Source organism: Cannabis sativa, chromosome 6 (assembly GCF_029168945.1).
Source record: "Cannabis sativa cultivar Pink pepper isolate KNU-18-1 chromosome 6, ASM2916894v1, whole genome shotgun sequence".
NCBI classification, from domain to species: Eukaryota; Viridiplantae; Streptophyta; class Magnoliopsida; order Rosales; family Cannabaceae; genus Cannabis; species Cannabis sativa.
This window is the reverse complement of record NC_083606.1, coordinates 29,024,779-29,039,583: the sequence shown is the minus strand read 5'-3', so window position 1 is coordinate 29,039,583 and position 14,805 is coordinate 29,024,779. Positions and strand designations below refer to the sequence as shown.

The 14,805-nt window shown below is 35.4% G+C and overlaps 1 protein-coding gene across 2 annotated transcripts; it reads right to left on the bottom strand.

The window, feature by feature from the left end:
* Window positions 1–5,398: 5,398 nt before the first annotated feature.
* On the bottom strand, window positions 5,399–8,194 carry LOC115724765 (endoglucanase 11). Of its 2 annotated transcripts, none has more exons than XM_030654108.2 (5): window positions 7,929–8,194; window positions 7,637–7,849; window positions 7,007–7,207; window positions 6,662–6,916; window positions 5,399–6,531 (listed from the first exon to the last, which is right to left on the bottom strand). In XM_030654108.2, exons 1-5 carry the CDS (start codon window positions 8,136–8,138, stop codon window positions 5,872–5,874), a joined length of 1,539 nt encoding a protein of 512 aa, XP_030509968.1. In that variant the 5' UTR covers window positions 8,139–8,194; the 3' UTR covers window positions 5,399–5,871. The 2 variants fall into 2 exon arrangements, with proteins under 2 accessions (XP_030509968.1, XP_060973177.1); XM_061117194.1 differs by having other exon boundaries at window positions 5,399–6,507.
* Between the last annotated feature and the right edge of the window lie 6,611 nt (window positions 8,195–14,805).

Here is a 14,805-nt window from a genome sequence, read left to right as displayed (position 1 = left end):
TGCACTTTGGGCATATCGCACTGCTTACAAGTCCCCTCTTGGGATGTCTCCTTATCGGCTTGTCTATGGGAAAGCGTGTCATTTACCTGTCGAACTTGAGCACAAAGCTTATTGGGCTATTAAGGCCCTGAACTTCGATCTAAGTGCGGCAGGTATGAACCGAAAACTTCAATTGTCTGAAATTGAGGAGTTGAGAAATGATGCTTACGATAATTCTAAGATCTACAAAGCAAAGCTGAAAGTTGCTCACGATAAACAGATCCTAAGAAAACATTTTGAGCCGAATCAAAAAGTACATTTGTACGATTCTCGTTTGCATCTCCACCCCGGTAAGTTGAGATCGAGGTGGACTGGTCCATATGTGGTGAAACAAGTATTCCCCAACGGTTCTGTTGAAGTCAAGGACCCAACCGATGGGAGAATTTTTCGAGTCAATGGCCAGAGACTGAAACATTACATTGAGAGTGTGAGCCTTGTTGAAGAGGTCCTTCTTGAGGACCCAGATTATACACTCTGAATGTTTATTTTCCCTATCTATATATTATAGTATTTTATTTTATTTTTATTTTTGTTTTGTGTTTTTGTATTTTTGTATTTTCTATGTTTGTTTTGGGTTACTGTTATCAGGTTATCTCCACTCTCACCCCGTGCATATTATCGTCGATCAGGTGTACTCTTTTCCCTATCTTTTTCATTTCATATTTTTTGTGACATTGAGGACACTGTCTAATTTTGAGTTGGGGGTGGTGAGCTCTGGTGAGCGTTCATTTAGAGAATTATAATTGTCTTGTTGAATTTTTTAAGTCAAATTTTTTCAAAATTATCCAAGAATGATAGTAAAATTATAGTTTGAGTCAATATTTGCTATATTTTGTTACCAAGTTGTGATTTTCAGAGTTCTTTTGTGCACTTTCCAAACATGTGGTAAAATGGTTGTAAACACATATAGTTAAGAAAAATTTTGAGTGTAAAGTTTTTTATTTTTTGTGAGTTGTGAGAGTTGAGAAAATAACCTTTTGAACTTTCATTGATCATTTGAGTTGGTAAAGTTAAACTTTTGGAATTTCAAACATGACATTTACTAGAGGGATTAATTTATTGTCAAAGAGCCTTTGTGTTTATTTCTTTGTAACTTTATTGTATTTCTTTATATCTTTATTTTTATATGTTGTCTCTTGTCAAAAAAAAAAAAAAAAGAGAAGAAGAAAAAAAAAAGTGAAAAAAAAAATCATCAAAAAAAATATATATAATGAAAAGAAAAAAAGAAAAAAAAAACAAGAGCAACATCATTTTATTTTGATTTTTAAGTAGTCTCCATCTTTTTTTTTTTTTTAGAAGAAAAAATAAATAAAAAATAAAAATAATAAAAGTAATATCATTTTATTTCTATTTACCTCCATTCTTTCCATATCTAAAAAAAAAATCATGTTAGTTTATTTTAATTAAAAAAAAAAAAGAAAAAGAGAGAAGCATCACATGTCTCTCTAAAGAAAAAAAATTGTTATTATATTTCTTTATTTATTAGTTAGTTAGTTAGCTCTTTATTTTGTGAGTTTTTCATGTAAATCCCAAAGGTTGTTTGTCATTTGAATTCTATTGGTTTGATATGTCTATCTTGTGATCAATATTTGTTCAAATTGCTTATCCTAAAAAGTTTATCCTCTCTCATTTGTGCGTTAATTGTTACATTTCCAACTCCAAAGAGTGTCACCCTTCCAATATAAATACTTTCAATACCCGTGAAAAAAATTGGAGTTGAGACCTTTACACTTTTGAGATTTTTCGATACTATTTGTGTTAAGACTTGAAATAAAATAAATACAGTTTGGTGCACACACACAACTCTGTTGTTACAACTGAAATAACACTAATAGCAATCTTTAACTCTCTACTAATATTTTGAAAATGCTTGGATATTTTTGCGTGATTTGACTTGTTTATTCAACTCAATTATTCTTTTTCTCCGCTTGAATTGCTAGGGACTAGCAATAAGCTAGTTGGGGGTTGTGATTAGTGGTTAAAAATACACTTTTATTTATTTTAAATGATAAAATAAATTGAGTTTTAATTGATATTTTCATGAAATTATTGTAATATATTTTATAAATGAAAATATTTGATTTTGATTCAATTTATGTCTTTCTTGTAGGAATTAAAGTGTATTTTTGTTGAAAGAAAGAGGAAGGAGCAAAGTTGAAAAGAAATGAAGAAAAAAATGGCATTTTTGTTGAAGTCCAAAGCAACCCAACCCAAAAAGAATAAGCCAGCCCATGAAGCTCATCATCAATTTTGTCTCTTCCAAAGCATGTGATGCAATGATGATAAGTCTAGGTCATCATCAACCCTATTTTCCTCTTCCACACTCAACCTTCATCCAAAGAGTAGAAGTCAAAATCACAATGATAACAAAAATAATATTAATTTTATTTTTGATTTGAAATGTCAAATTTAATCTTAATATTTATTTTATAATCCCAAATTTTTATTTATTTATTTTTAGTCCTCTTATGGCTCTATAAATAGGAGCTCATTTTAGTAATTTTTAGTGTGTAATTTTTAGTGTAGAAAAACTATAGCAAAATTCTCTCAACTTTTCTTCTCATCTTTTCTCTTTAGAAATTTTATGAGAATGATTAGCATAATGGCCTAATCTTCCTTGGAAGGTTAGGGATGATTCCATATGCAAAGTGAGGTTATTTTGTATCTTTGATTCACTTTTTGTTGTAATGTTTATTTGAGTAATGCAAGTTCATATTCCACTTTTATTTTTATGTTCTTCTTCCATCTATACTATCTATGTTATTATACCAAATATATATATAGACTTAGTCATGCTCTTTCTATATATTTTTATTTAGTGATTATAGTAATGGTAGTATTGCTCATTTCTATCTTTTATGTTCATTTTTATTTACTTTTTGTTAAATGATATATAGGTTTAGTCATGCTCTCCCTATGTGTCTAAAAATTAATAAAAGTAATATTAATGTTCATTTCCTTCACTATCACCTCCATCTCCATCTCTATCTCTTTGTCATTATTTTTACTAAAAATATATAGGATTAGTCATGCTCTTTCTATGTGTTACTATTTAGTAAAAATAATATTGATGTTTAGTTTTATATTTAATCTTTTATTGCATTATTGCTTGATGTATAATGTCATTTCTAGGTTCTACATAAGATTAAATTATTTCTTTTACTTTTAAGAACTTATATACTCAAAATATAATGAACTTTAATGTTACATCATTTGTGTCAACTTAGTGAATCAAAGGTACAAAATAGCTAAACAAGCATATGGATGATTCTTGAAGCCTTTCTCTCTTTTACTATTGATTACACATCTATTTGCTTTCTTTTAATATTTATTATCAAATTAAAAATCACAAAATCATTGGTTACTATTATCACTTATTATTAACCTTTTGTTTTTATTTTTCTACTAACGCTTTTGTCCATAATCACCTTCCTGTGGAATCGACCGCCCGATCTATACTACAACCACCGCTAGTGGAAGTCACATTTGGGCGTTAAACAGTCATGCCCCGGTGCAATGGCTTAGTGATATCGAATAAAACCCGAAGACGGAGATAAGGACCAAAGTTCTCAAGCAAGGAGAGGGAAAATATTTCAATAAGCTCACCTATCTCGTCAGCAATGAATTGAGCCAACTAAGGGCTTTTGTGACCAAACAAAATCCTATGGGCCTGGATCTAAAAGGGGACATAGTAAACAGATTCAGGAGTTGGTGTGGAGGACACATCTGGATGGGTGAAGACCATAAGGAACTTATCGAAATGCCACGGCTGTTCTTCAAGAACTCGACGACGGTCACCGTCAGCCAAGAATAATCCAGAGTGGTATTTTGAGATTTGAACGAGAAATCGGAGCATCCAAGCTTCAGTCATGGCTTTCTCTATCCAAGAAGGTTTCACAGATTTAGGAGACAACAACTTAAAGAACAAATAGAAAGAGTTGGAATCATTGGGTGAGTGTAGGGAGATGTGATCGAAATCATGAACAAGACTCTCTTCATCATCTAGGGCAGTAAGAGGAATGGGGTTTCGAGAAGAGGACGCCATGAAAACCACAGAAGAAGGAAGGAATTTGGAAGGAGAAAGAGGAAATGGTTGTGGGGAGAGACATTGCAAGTAGATATATAAATAAGCACTAGAGTGAACAAGCAATAGAAGAAGATACCTGGAGAAGAAAGGGCGCCTCGAAGAGTGAATCGGTCTCTGAGCCACCTCTTCAATTCCTGCTAGGGCTGTCTGAACTTGGAGAAGATAGGCAATGATGATCTTGGGGTTTAAACTGAAGAGATACCAAATGACGGTTGGTTTATCTCTGAGATTTCGACATGAGAAGAGGAAGAGATGGATAGATTGCAGGAACATTAAATGCGAAAGTGATGGTGCTGCCAAAATTAAGTGTAGGTGTGAGAGAGAAAGAGTATTAAAAGCTATTTGAGCTCGAGAAATTAGGGGGGGTTTCATAATGATTAGGGTGACGTCTGGAGTAATATATGCAATAGCCAAAGAGAGGGTAATTGATTGCAACAGATCGATCTGGAGAAGAGGAATCTGAACTAGATTAGCTTGGAAAGGAAGAAAAACAAGAAACCCTTGCTAAGATTGAACCAGAGCAATGCCTATAGGAAGCTTCAAGAAGAAGAATTCTTGCTATTTATTGTTCCTTGAAATGTGATTAACTGAAATAAAAAGTTGTAACTAACACAAGTAGATTTTCTATCTTTTAAATGACAGCTGAGTGTAAGTCTATGTCGGTAATGTAATATTTTCAAAAATTATTATATAATAAATAAAACCAAAAACCAAAAAGGAAGAAAAAAAAACATAGATATTAGGAATTTTCAAACCTTTGCCAAGGTCAGAATCATAACTTAGCTAAAATATTTTTATTTTTCAGTTAATTATTAACTTATTATTGTCTTGATATACAAAGGTGTGCTTATTGTTGTATTCTTTTTCTTCTTCATTCTTTTTCTTTGATATTGCAAACATGAAAAGTGAAACGTGTATATTTGTGGTTTTTTATGTGATTCATTCAAAACTAACACAAAGAAGCACGAAAAGTTCGTGATATAACCAGTAACTCTTAATTTCTCATAGCAAAGAGTTCTGTGATTATGGTACTTTTGATTTTTGTGCACCAAGCCTTCTAAATCAAGACCAATTATGTGCCTTGTTTTTCCTCCAGGTAGGTAGGAGTAGAGTTGCCTCTCTTCACAATTCACATTCTCAGTTATTACAAAATATAAAGTATCTCAATTATTTAAAATTTTGAAGAATTTTTTTTTTTAATGAATAAATTATTATGTTAAGTAAAAGTTTATGATTATGTACTACATTGCTGTGTTGAGGTAGTAGGTCAACTTTGTTGCTTTTTTTTTTTTTTTTTTTTTTTTTGAAAATAAGTGTATTAATGCATTAAATAACATAAGATAATTAGACCTCGCGGTCATTACAAAAGAGGTTCTCCAACATAGAGAAGACTGGAATACAACCATACATCTGGTGGGTAAAGGCCCACTTAGTCACATTATAGACAATATAGTTACAAGATCTACTAATATTCATAAAGTTAAGAAGAAGAGGACCTAATAAAAAAGGAGACATAGTTACAACTTTGTTGCTTTTGGATTGTTTGAAAATAGATTCCACAAATTTTCTCTACTAAGGAAAGACAATTTATGCTTGCCAAAAATTTGACACATACACTTATCTCTTGTATATCTTTCCCAATCAAAAAGAAAAAATTCTATTGAATATTTTTTAGTATGAAGTGTCAAGTATCGACACATATGGTGAATATTGTTAATAATAATAATAATAAAAAAAAAATCCCTCTAGGTAGAAGCAATTAAATGAGCATTAAGAGACAAATTTTCAACTTCTAGCCTACTCAATTTAGCAAAAAGCCCAACTAAAGGTGCAGTGTTGTAAGTACATGCCTCAGTCTGAATATAATTTGACCTCTCATCTCTGAACTGGTCATTACTGTCTGGCCCACCAACCAGGGCCCCAATCAACACATTGGGGTTAGGCTCACGGCGACCATACCAACTATCATACCCCTCCGTGCACCCTATAAATCCCTTAGTTTTCTTATAAGAATCAATAGATGCTCCTCTATGGTGGACCCTTTGAGGGTACTGTGCACTATAACCAACAAAGTAGCTCACAGCCATTGGATTAGACCCCAAGATGTAATCAATCTGTGATTTTGCAAAGGTGAAGATTTCATTTGGGCCCACAAGCCCATTTTGGCAATGAAGCATCTTACCGGTGGTTGTTAGGTAATCTGAGTAGACAGTAAGCAAAAACGCAGCGTTTGAGACGTACTGCATGTTGTTCCATTGGCGGGTGTACAGTAAGCCTCCTGGGGTGCGTCGCACATTAGTCAAATTGTTTTTATTTAGGCAGGCGCATATGTAATGCTCCCCTTTTGAACGGTACTCTTCGACCACGTGCCTGTATTTGATCTTGTGCCTTTCTTCCATTAGTAACTTCAGAGAAAGTTAACGTACATGGAAATTAAGGAATGAAAATAATATTAAAATTAAATCCTCTAATCACTTTATATAATAATTATCATATAATATAAATTTAATGGGCGTTAAAATAAAAAAGATGTACCATGGAAGCAATGATTTGAACGCCAACATACTTGACATCCCAACTAAATTCTTCCATGGTCCAAGTCACCCCTCCAAAAGCATAAGCATTATTCAAAACGTACTCCAAATAATGATCTTTATTTGTGGCTTTGTATAGCCACAAAGCTGCCCATAGTAACTCATCCATATAACCACTCACTGAGGTGTAGTATCCTTTAGCCACTCCAATACTGTCATCATATTTTCCTCTGTACTTGTCACCAAACTCAAACAACTACAAAATTAAAAAAGTAAATGGCACAAACCAAAACCATAAGAGCATATATAATAAGCACATTAACTAACAACTAATAAACTTACTTACCTGTTGTGCATGGTATAGAAGTAGGTGAGAATAATGTGGATTGGTTTCTCTAAATACCAGGGAAGCTGCAGCCATGGCGGCCGCTGTCTCTCCGGCTATGTCTGATCCAGGCTTGTTCTCGTCCACCTTGAAGGCTTGACGAGATGTAGTCATGTCCTCTGGTCTCTGCCAGCAGTAGTGGTCCGTGTGGCCGTCGCCCACCTGACCAGTGACCCCGCACAAAATAAATCTAATCAGACTAATTTTCAATTAATAATTAATGAGCGCTGTATCCTATAATTAGTTTAGGATTTTTTATAATTTTTATTAAAGTAAATAAATAGTACTCAATATTGAATTGTACAATATGTATATTACAACAAGGGTGCATGCATTTCTCTTAGCATTTCTCTCAATTAATACGTAGCCTCTCATCAAATTAAGGTCAATAATATGACTAATATTTACTCAACGTTGCCACCGCCGCGAGTACGACACGCGCCAATCACGCTATCAAAAACAGAACCTCTCAGTCATGCATTGACTACTTGGTAACCTTGCTCCAATTCACACTCAACAATAAGAGCGCGAGGATTTCGTATTTTGTATTAGTCAACAATTGGTATGACATAGAAGAAGAAAGTGTTTTACCTCGGCCCACAAGACATTAGGGTGAGTATGAGCTTTAATGAAGTAATCCGTCCCCCACTTGATGGCTTCCAGCGCGTGAACGTACTCTCCGGCCTCAGCCATGTCTTTACCATATTCTAGGACACTCCAAGAGAGCATTGTCACGGTAAAAGCCATAGGTAGACCAAATTTCACATTGTCGCCTGCGTCATAGTATCCTCCTACTAAGTCCACCTGAAAAATCACAACAAAATAATCATTTACTTTCCTTCTCAAATGCGTATTACATGAATATGTATTTATGTGTACTGACTCCTTGTTCCAGGCCATCGTTGAGGGCAGAGTGAAGACGCCAAGTGACCCGTTGGTTATGGGGCAAGTGACCTGAACGTTGGGCCTCAAAGTAGAGAAGACTCTTAGAGAGAGCTTGGCCGTAATCATGGGTGAGAGACTGGCTTGAGCAGAACATGTCAATGAGAGAGAACAGAACAAGCCATTGATGAAGGACTATACCTTGCTTCATTTCTTTTGCTCTCTGTTTTTCTTCTTGTCTCTGTTTCTTCTCTCTCTTTCTTTCTATATATATATATACCTTTATATTTCTGTGCTTAGTCAAAAACATATGAGTTTGAGTGGGACTCTAATAACTTCTAATTAGCTTGTTGTGTGGGTCCTCGTGGTCTACGTCTGACTTCAAAAGAATGCTATTATATCTTTATTCTTCACTCCCATTGGCTTGAATTGGAGTTAAGAAAAAGAGGGGGTGGATTTGGTTTTGATCTTTATATAATGTAATATATATTTGAACACGCTACGGCTTCACCCAAAAATGGAGTAGATCAAAGAGTACGATTATAAGAATTAGTGGGTTACTTATTTATTTTTAATGGCGGCTTCACTGATTTAGCAAAGTACTTGAAATCTGTAATGAGAGCATTTATTTATTTATTTATTTTTGTAACAAAAACTCTCAAGAATTTATGGCAAATATCGTAGCTGAAAAGCAAAATGCAATACAAGTTTTTTCATTCTAGCAATTTTGCGTATAGAGAAGAAACTAAGCTGTACATTTTAAAGATTACATTGCTATATTTATGTTTATATGTATTGAATAAGTTAATTAGTCATGTTATCAATTTTAGTAGAATTGAGTAATTAAGGTTACAACTTACATGTTGACTAATAGAATGGCTTCAAAGATCGATGGTCTTGTGCATGACTTTTGGTGGGAGCTGATAAAGGTAACTATAATATTTCAGAAATTAATTATAATTAATTAATTAAAACATATTATATAAAATATGAAATAATTTGTATATTAAAAGGATAAATGAGTAATATTATAATCTTACTAGATTAATATGAGAAAATAGGTTTATTTTATGAAATGAGAAAATTAGACGTAATTAATTAATTAGAAAGATTTTATTAGACTATGTGTGTAAAATATATGTTATTTGTGAGTTGAAATGTTTTCACTCCAGTAACAGTAGAAACTCGATTGGTTGGCTAGAAATGTCATCACAGTATTAGTGGACATTGTTGAGGTACCGAGAGGTTTTTTTTGTTAGGATTTATTTCATGAAAACCTATAAAGGCAATTCTGATTATAAATAAGAGTTGAACATTTTCGTATGTGCTTGAATGTTACATTATTAATATTTAATATTAAAAAATTTATATATAAACATAAAAAATAATTCTTATTCATTCATGAGAATTAAAATCACTTAGCCATGAATAAAACAGTCAGCAACAAATTAAAGTTATGGAATCTTTAATTAATGGTTGTTAGACAATTCACTGATGCTCGTTATTCGATACAAGTAATCTCAATTCAGATTACTGATGTAGTATGACATCTAAGTGAATGTGTTATATATAATAGAGATTATATATGACATTGATTGATATAAAATTGAGATGTCTTTATCAAAAATATCATTTACTATAAAGACCTAATTCATATTATACTGATAATCAATGGTTAATCGGCCTAAATCTTGAGTAATTATGAACTCTTAAAGTTTCTTAGAGAAGATGATTCTTACAACTTTTATTTTGAGAATCTAATAATGTGGATGGTTGGGAACCGTTGGAAATTATTTTACCAGTATCTCAGATCTACTCACAAGTATGTTGATTAACACCCTAAATATGAACTTCTAAAACGATTATAAATTAAACACATATAAAGTATGAGAAACCTTACATTGGGTGCAGCGGAATAAAATGTCTCCTTCCGTTCAGATCTCTAACCCTTCACTACAAGAAAACCAGCTTTTACCGGCGCATTGTTGCGCCGGCAAAAAATAAGCGCCGGTGTTAAAAAATACCCTTATCCGCCTTGAACCTGCTATGATTAGGCAAAACTATTGGCGCCAACGGTCAGATTGGCGCCAATAGTTTTGCCGGCGCATGTAGTTCGCCGACAAAACTATTGGCGCCAATCTGACTGTTGGCGCCAATTGTTTTTGCCACTTTTTACCGGCGCACTATTGCGCCGGCAAAAGTATTAAATTTTATTTTTTAAAAAATATAATTAATTATATTTAATTAATTTTAATATTAATTAATTAAATATAATTAATTATATTTTTTTAAATAATTATAATATTATATTAACAAACTAAACCAACATAATTTACATTACAAGATAAACCAACATTAATTACTACTAAAATCAGTATATAAACAAAATGTTAAATGTTCGAACTGGATAATAAAAAAAGTACAGTTCTATAGGCGGGTAATGTCGTCATCGTTGTTTCTCTGAGTCTCGGGAGGCTGCGATGACGATCCGGCACCAAGCAGCTCGATGATCCACACTGTGAGTGGGCAATGGTGGAAGATCCATGGGAGGCAAGTTGAAACCCGGCACAGCTCGAGAAAGATACTCAAACTGATCTTGGAATCGTCCGAGGTAGAGTTGTTGTGTCTCATACCGTCGCCTCGTATGTTGAGTTGTCCGCTCCGCTTCCTCCACTTTTTCTCGTAAAGCCTCGTACCGTTCCATTGTAACGGTCGGTTGGCCGAAGGATGCGTGGCGGTGTGCTCTTGGCCCCAACTCCCTTCGGTACGGGGAGATGACCAAAGCCTCTAAGATGCCGAGATCGTTCCCCGAGTACTTGCGTCATAACGAGGTAAGTCTCGGGTACATCGTGTAGGATCGACAAGCAGGCTCTTCGGGCTCATCCGCAAAGTGGGCGCTGGTTGAGTTGCCGCTATTTCAACCATTTGCTCCTAAAACAATTAAACAAGTAAGTTAAATGGTTAATTTTAACACAAAATAAATTGAAAGAAATAAATAAAAATTGAATTAAAACGTAAACTTACGTAAGCTTGTTACGCGAACTCGTTGCGCCAATCGTTGCCTTTATGGTGAAACTTTTGAAAAGTTTCCACCGCAGCTTGCGATTCTCCCGTGTCGGGGTTAGCCTATTTTCAAGAGAAAATATATTAGTACTGTTATTTTAATAGAAAAAGTTAAATGAATGATAGTTAAATATAAACTTACCCCTTCGACAACATGTGAAACAATGGGCTTGGAGCCTGACCTCCTAAAAATTTCATCTTACCCCGACTTTCTTTATTTTTCACGCTCTCGCCTGAAATTAATAATTTTTCTAACAATTAATTATTTATTATTGACTATATAAATTAAACATTACCAAAATTTAAAATTTTAAAAAATGTACCTTTTGTTTGTCTGTGCTCCAATAAGCGATGCAGTCACTCCACACCTCTTGAGTTACTCCCTCAGGAGGTGACATGTCGGCCCTCTCCCCGTCCAAGCTCCTCAATGTTTTGTATCCACTTCTTCTTGCGGTACGCCTCCGGTCACGTAAACCCTTTGACATCTCGTACTCACCGTAGTCTACGAATGTAGGGTTATCTCGTGGGAGGATAAACTTGGTCTGCAAAAAGTTACACATTAATACATTAATTACAATTTAATAAGAGTATAGTAATTTAGAAATTAAAAAAATTAGTAAGGCATACCTCAAGTCTATCCCAGAGTGCGTTGATGTCAGCTCTACTGACATCTTCCCATTTGAATTTATTAATGGGGATAGACATCCGAGTCATCCATTTGGCCATATTGTTGAATTTTTTTCCGTTCTTGCCTACGGGGATGCCAGTCTCTGCGTGCACCTCAATCGGTAACTTGGCAGATTGTGTTTTGGAGAGCTCCTCCTCAACAGTCTTGCCCTTGTATTTACCTCTGACGCCTTTCTTTTTCGAGCCGTCGCCACCCGGTGTAGACATACTACATATACAACACATATTGTTTATTTAAAATAAACTAACATATTGCAAACATATTAAAGAAGAAGGGTTGTAATTTTTATTTTATTTAAAACACTATGTCAATTACAATTCATCATCCTCATCATCAGTTACATATACAGCATTATCATCACTGTCACTCTCTAATTCTAAGGAGTTGTCTTCTTCGGTATTTAGACCCTCGTTGTCATCATCGACAATGAAATCATCTAATTGTTGAGGCTGTGAATTCACACGATGGATGTTTGCAACTTCAGTTGGGTCGACATCATGGCGAACATAGTCAACATCATCCAACTGTGGAAGTTGAACAACGAACTCGGTTTCGACTGAATTGTTTTCTGTACAAAGGGTGTCTCCCCATCCGTGTCCGGAAGTCCCAAACATTGCGCGGTATGTACTCATTTACAATCAGCCAGTCTTTACCGTTCTTTAAATCAGGAATGTAGTAGATCAATTTTGCTTGAGATGCAAGTATGAACGGTTCATTTTGGTACCACTGTCGGTTGACGTAGATGCTAGTAATAACACCGTCACTATCCATTCTACTCCCATTAGTGTCAAACCACTTACAAAAAAATAAGAGAACACTGCAATCTTTCAAATAAGTGAACTCCATAATTTTTTCAAGTGTGCCGTAAAAATTTTGGCCATCTTCACCGGGGACCATGACACCGCTATTCTGTGTTTTGCGGTTATCATCCCTTTCCTTGACCAAAAATTTAATACCGTTCACTATGCACCCTGGATAAAAATAAATTGCCGTATTCGCCGGGTTAGCGATAGCATACAACTCATCCGACACCGCACCCCGGTTGCTCAACCGTAGTTCATTAATCTACATATCGGGGAAAATATTAAATTAAGAAAAGTTGAACGCTTATTGAGAACAAGATTAACGGTATTGAGAGGCAACAAGGCTTACTTGAGTTTTGAACCATTCGGGAACTCGCCTCTTACCGTCTCAATATTGCCTACACCCCTTGCTTGAAGCAACTCCTTGTGCTCACTATATAATGTAATCCACTTATTAGTAAGTTAAGAATTTTTTAGATGAAGTCGACTATTGTGTGTTTGTGTTTATGGAATTTATACTTACTTGATATACGGTTCAACCTCTGTGCAATTGTTCAAAATGTACCACTCCGCCTTACGCTTGCTTTGCATGGGTAAGGTGTCGACTGTCCTCATACCGAGGGGTCGGCCAACATGCTTGAATACAGAAAATTGTCGAGTTGGCATGTTTTGGACAATGTCATTGTTCCGGTCAGGACGGTTGAATCGAGTTTGCACTTCTCGAAAGTACATTGAGCAAAAGGTTAATGCCTCATTAACCACAAAAGATTCAGCAATAGAGTCTTCCGGACGGGCACGATTCCTGACATATTGCTTGTACACAGACATTGAGCGCTCAATGGGATACATCCACCTGTACTGCACTGGTCCACCTAGTATAGCTTCTTTAGGGAGATGCATAACTACGTGAACCATTATGTCGAAGAAGGTCGGTGGAAAAATTGTTTCTAACTTGCAGAAAATAGTTAGAATATTTGTTTGCATTTTTTCTAAATCCGAAACATGAAGTGTTCTTGAGCATAATTGTTTGAAATACACACACAGCTCAATGATTGTGTCTCGGATTTCTTTTTTCAAGAACTTACGGACACCTGCCGGTAGTAAACGTTGTAACAACACATGACAATCATGTGATTTGAGCCCGAAAATCTTGCCTGTATCCAAATTGACATTTTTGTCTAAGTTTGCTGCAAAACTGTCCGGAAATCGTACAGACTTTATGAAGTCTGCAAATTCAACCCGTTCTTGAACACTGTGTACCTAGCAGGCGGCTTCTTCCATTTCTCATTTTGGTCTTCATACAACCACAACTCAGGTCGTATTTGCAAGTCTTGTAAATCCAATTTCGCTTTCTCTGTATCTTTTGACTTCCCGTCGATACTTAGAAGAGTACCTACTAAGCTATCACACACATTTTTCTCAATGTGCATTACATCAAGATTATGTCGTAAGGACTTTGACTTCCAGTACTCAAGCTCAAAAAAAATACTTTTTTTAGACCAATTGAGCTCTTCACTAGAACGCTTCCGTTTCACACCTCCGAACTGTTTGTGTTTTCCGTGCAAAGTCAATGGAATTCGGTCTAATTGAGATAAAATATCATCCCCCGTCAATACTGGAGGTGGTGCTCTCTTCTCGTGGCTTACCATTGTACTTTTTGCTTCTCCTTCTCGGATCACTCATTTCGAGAAAGCGTATGTGGCCAACATATCCAATCTTACTATTTAGGCCAATGGAAGGAGTATGTTCATTGCAAGTGGGACACGCCATATACCCTTTTGTGCTCCAACCAGACATTAGAGCATAAGCAGGAAAGTCATTTATTGTCCACAACACTGCCGCACGCATTGAAAACACAGTTCCGTTGTAGGCATCTCGGGTTTCAACACCCGTCTCCCACAACTCGTTTCGGTTCATCAATTAACGGTCTCATGAATACATCTATGTCTTTCCCGGGAGATGATGGACTCGGAATTAATAAGGTCAACAACAACGATTCGTAACTCATACACTTCCACGGTGGCAAATTATATGGGACACAAATAATCGGCCACAGCCGTAAGAGTTGCTCATGTTGCCAAATGGATTAAAACCGTCGCCGCCAATCCCGCCTAACATTTCTAGGTTCAACAAAGAAAAGACGGATGAAGGCGGTCAAACCGCTTCCATTCTTCAAAGCATCCGCAGGATGCCTAAGCACACCGTCTTCTTTTGGTCTGCGAGTAATGCCACCGCATATCCTCCGCAGTGTGTCTTGAGCAATATAATCGTTTCAGCCTAGGTGTGAGTGGGAAGTAACGCATAACTTTGTGAGGAACTTTTTT

Coding starts and splice junctions, on each gene's coding strand:
- LOC115724765 (XM_030654108.2), bottom strand. CDS start 8,138: ATGAAGCAAGGTATAGTCCTTCATCAATGGCTTGTTCTGTTCTCTCTC. Junction 7,850..7,928: donor ACGATGGCCTGGAACAAGGA/GTCAGTACACAT, acceptor GTGATTTTTCAG/GTGGACTTAGTAGGAGGATA. Junction 6,532..6,661: donor TTCAAATCATTGCTTCCATG/GTACATCTTTTT, acceptor CTTTCTCTGAAG/TTACTAATGGAAGAAAGGCA.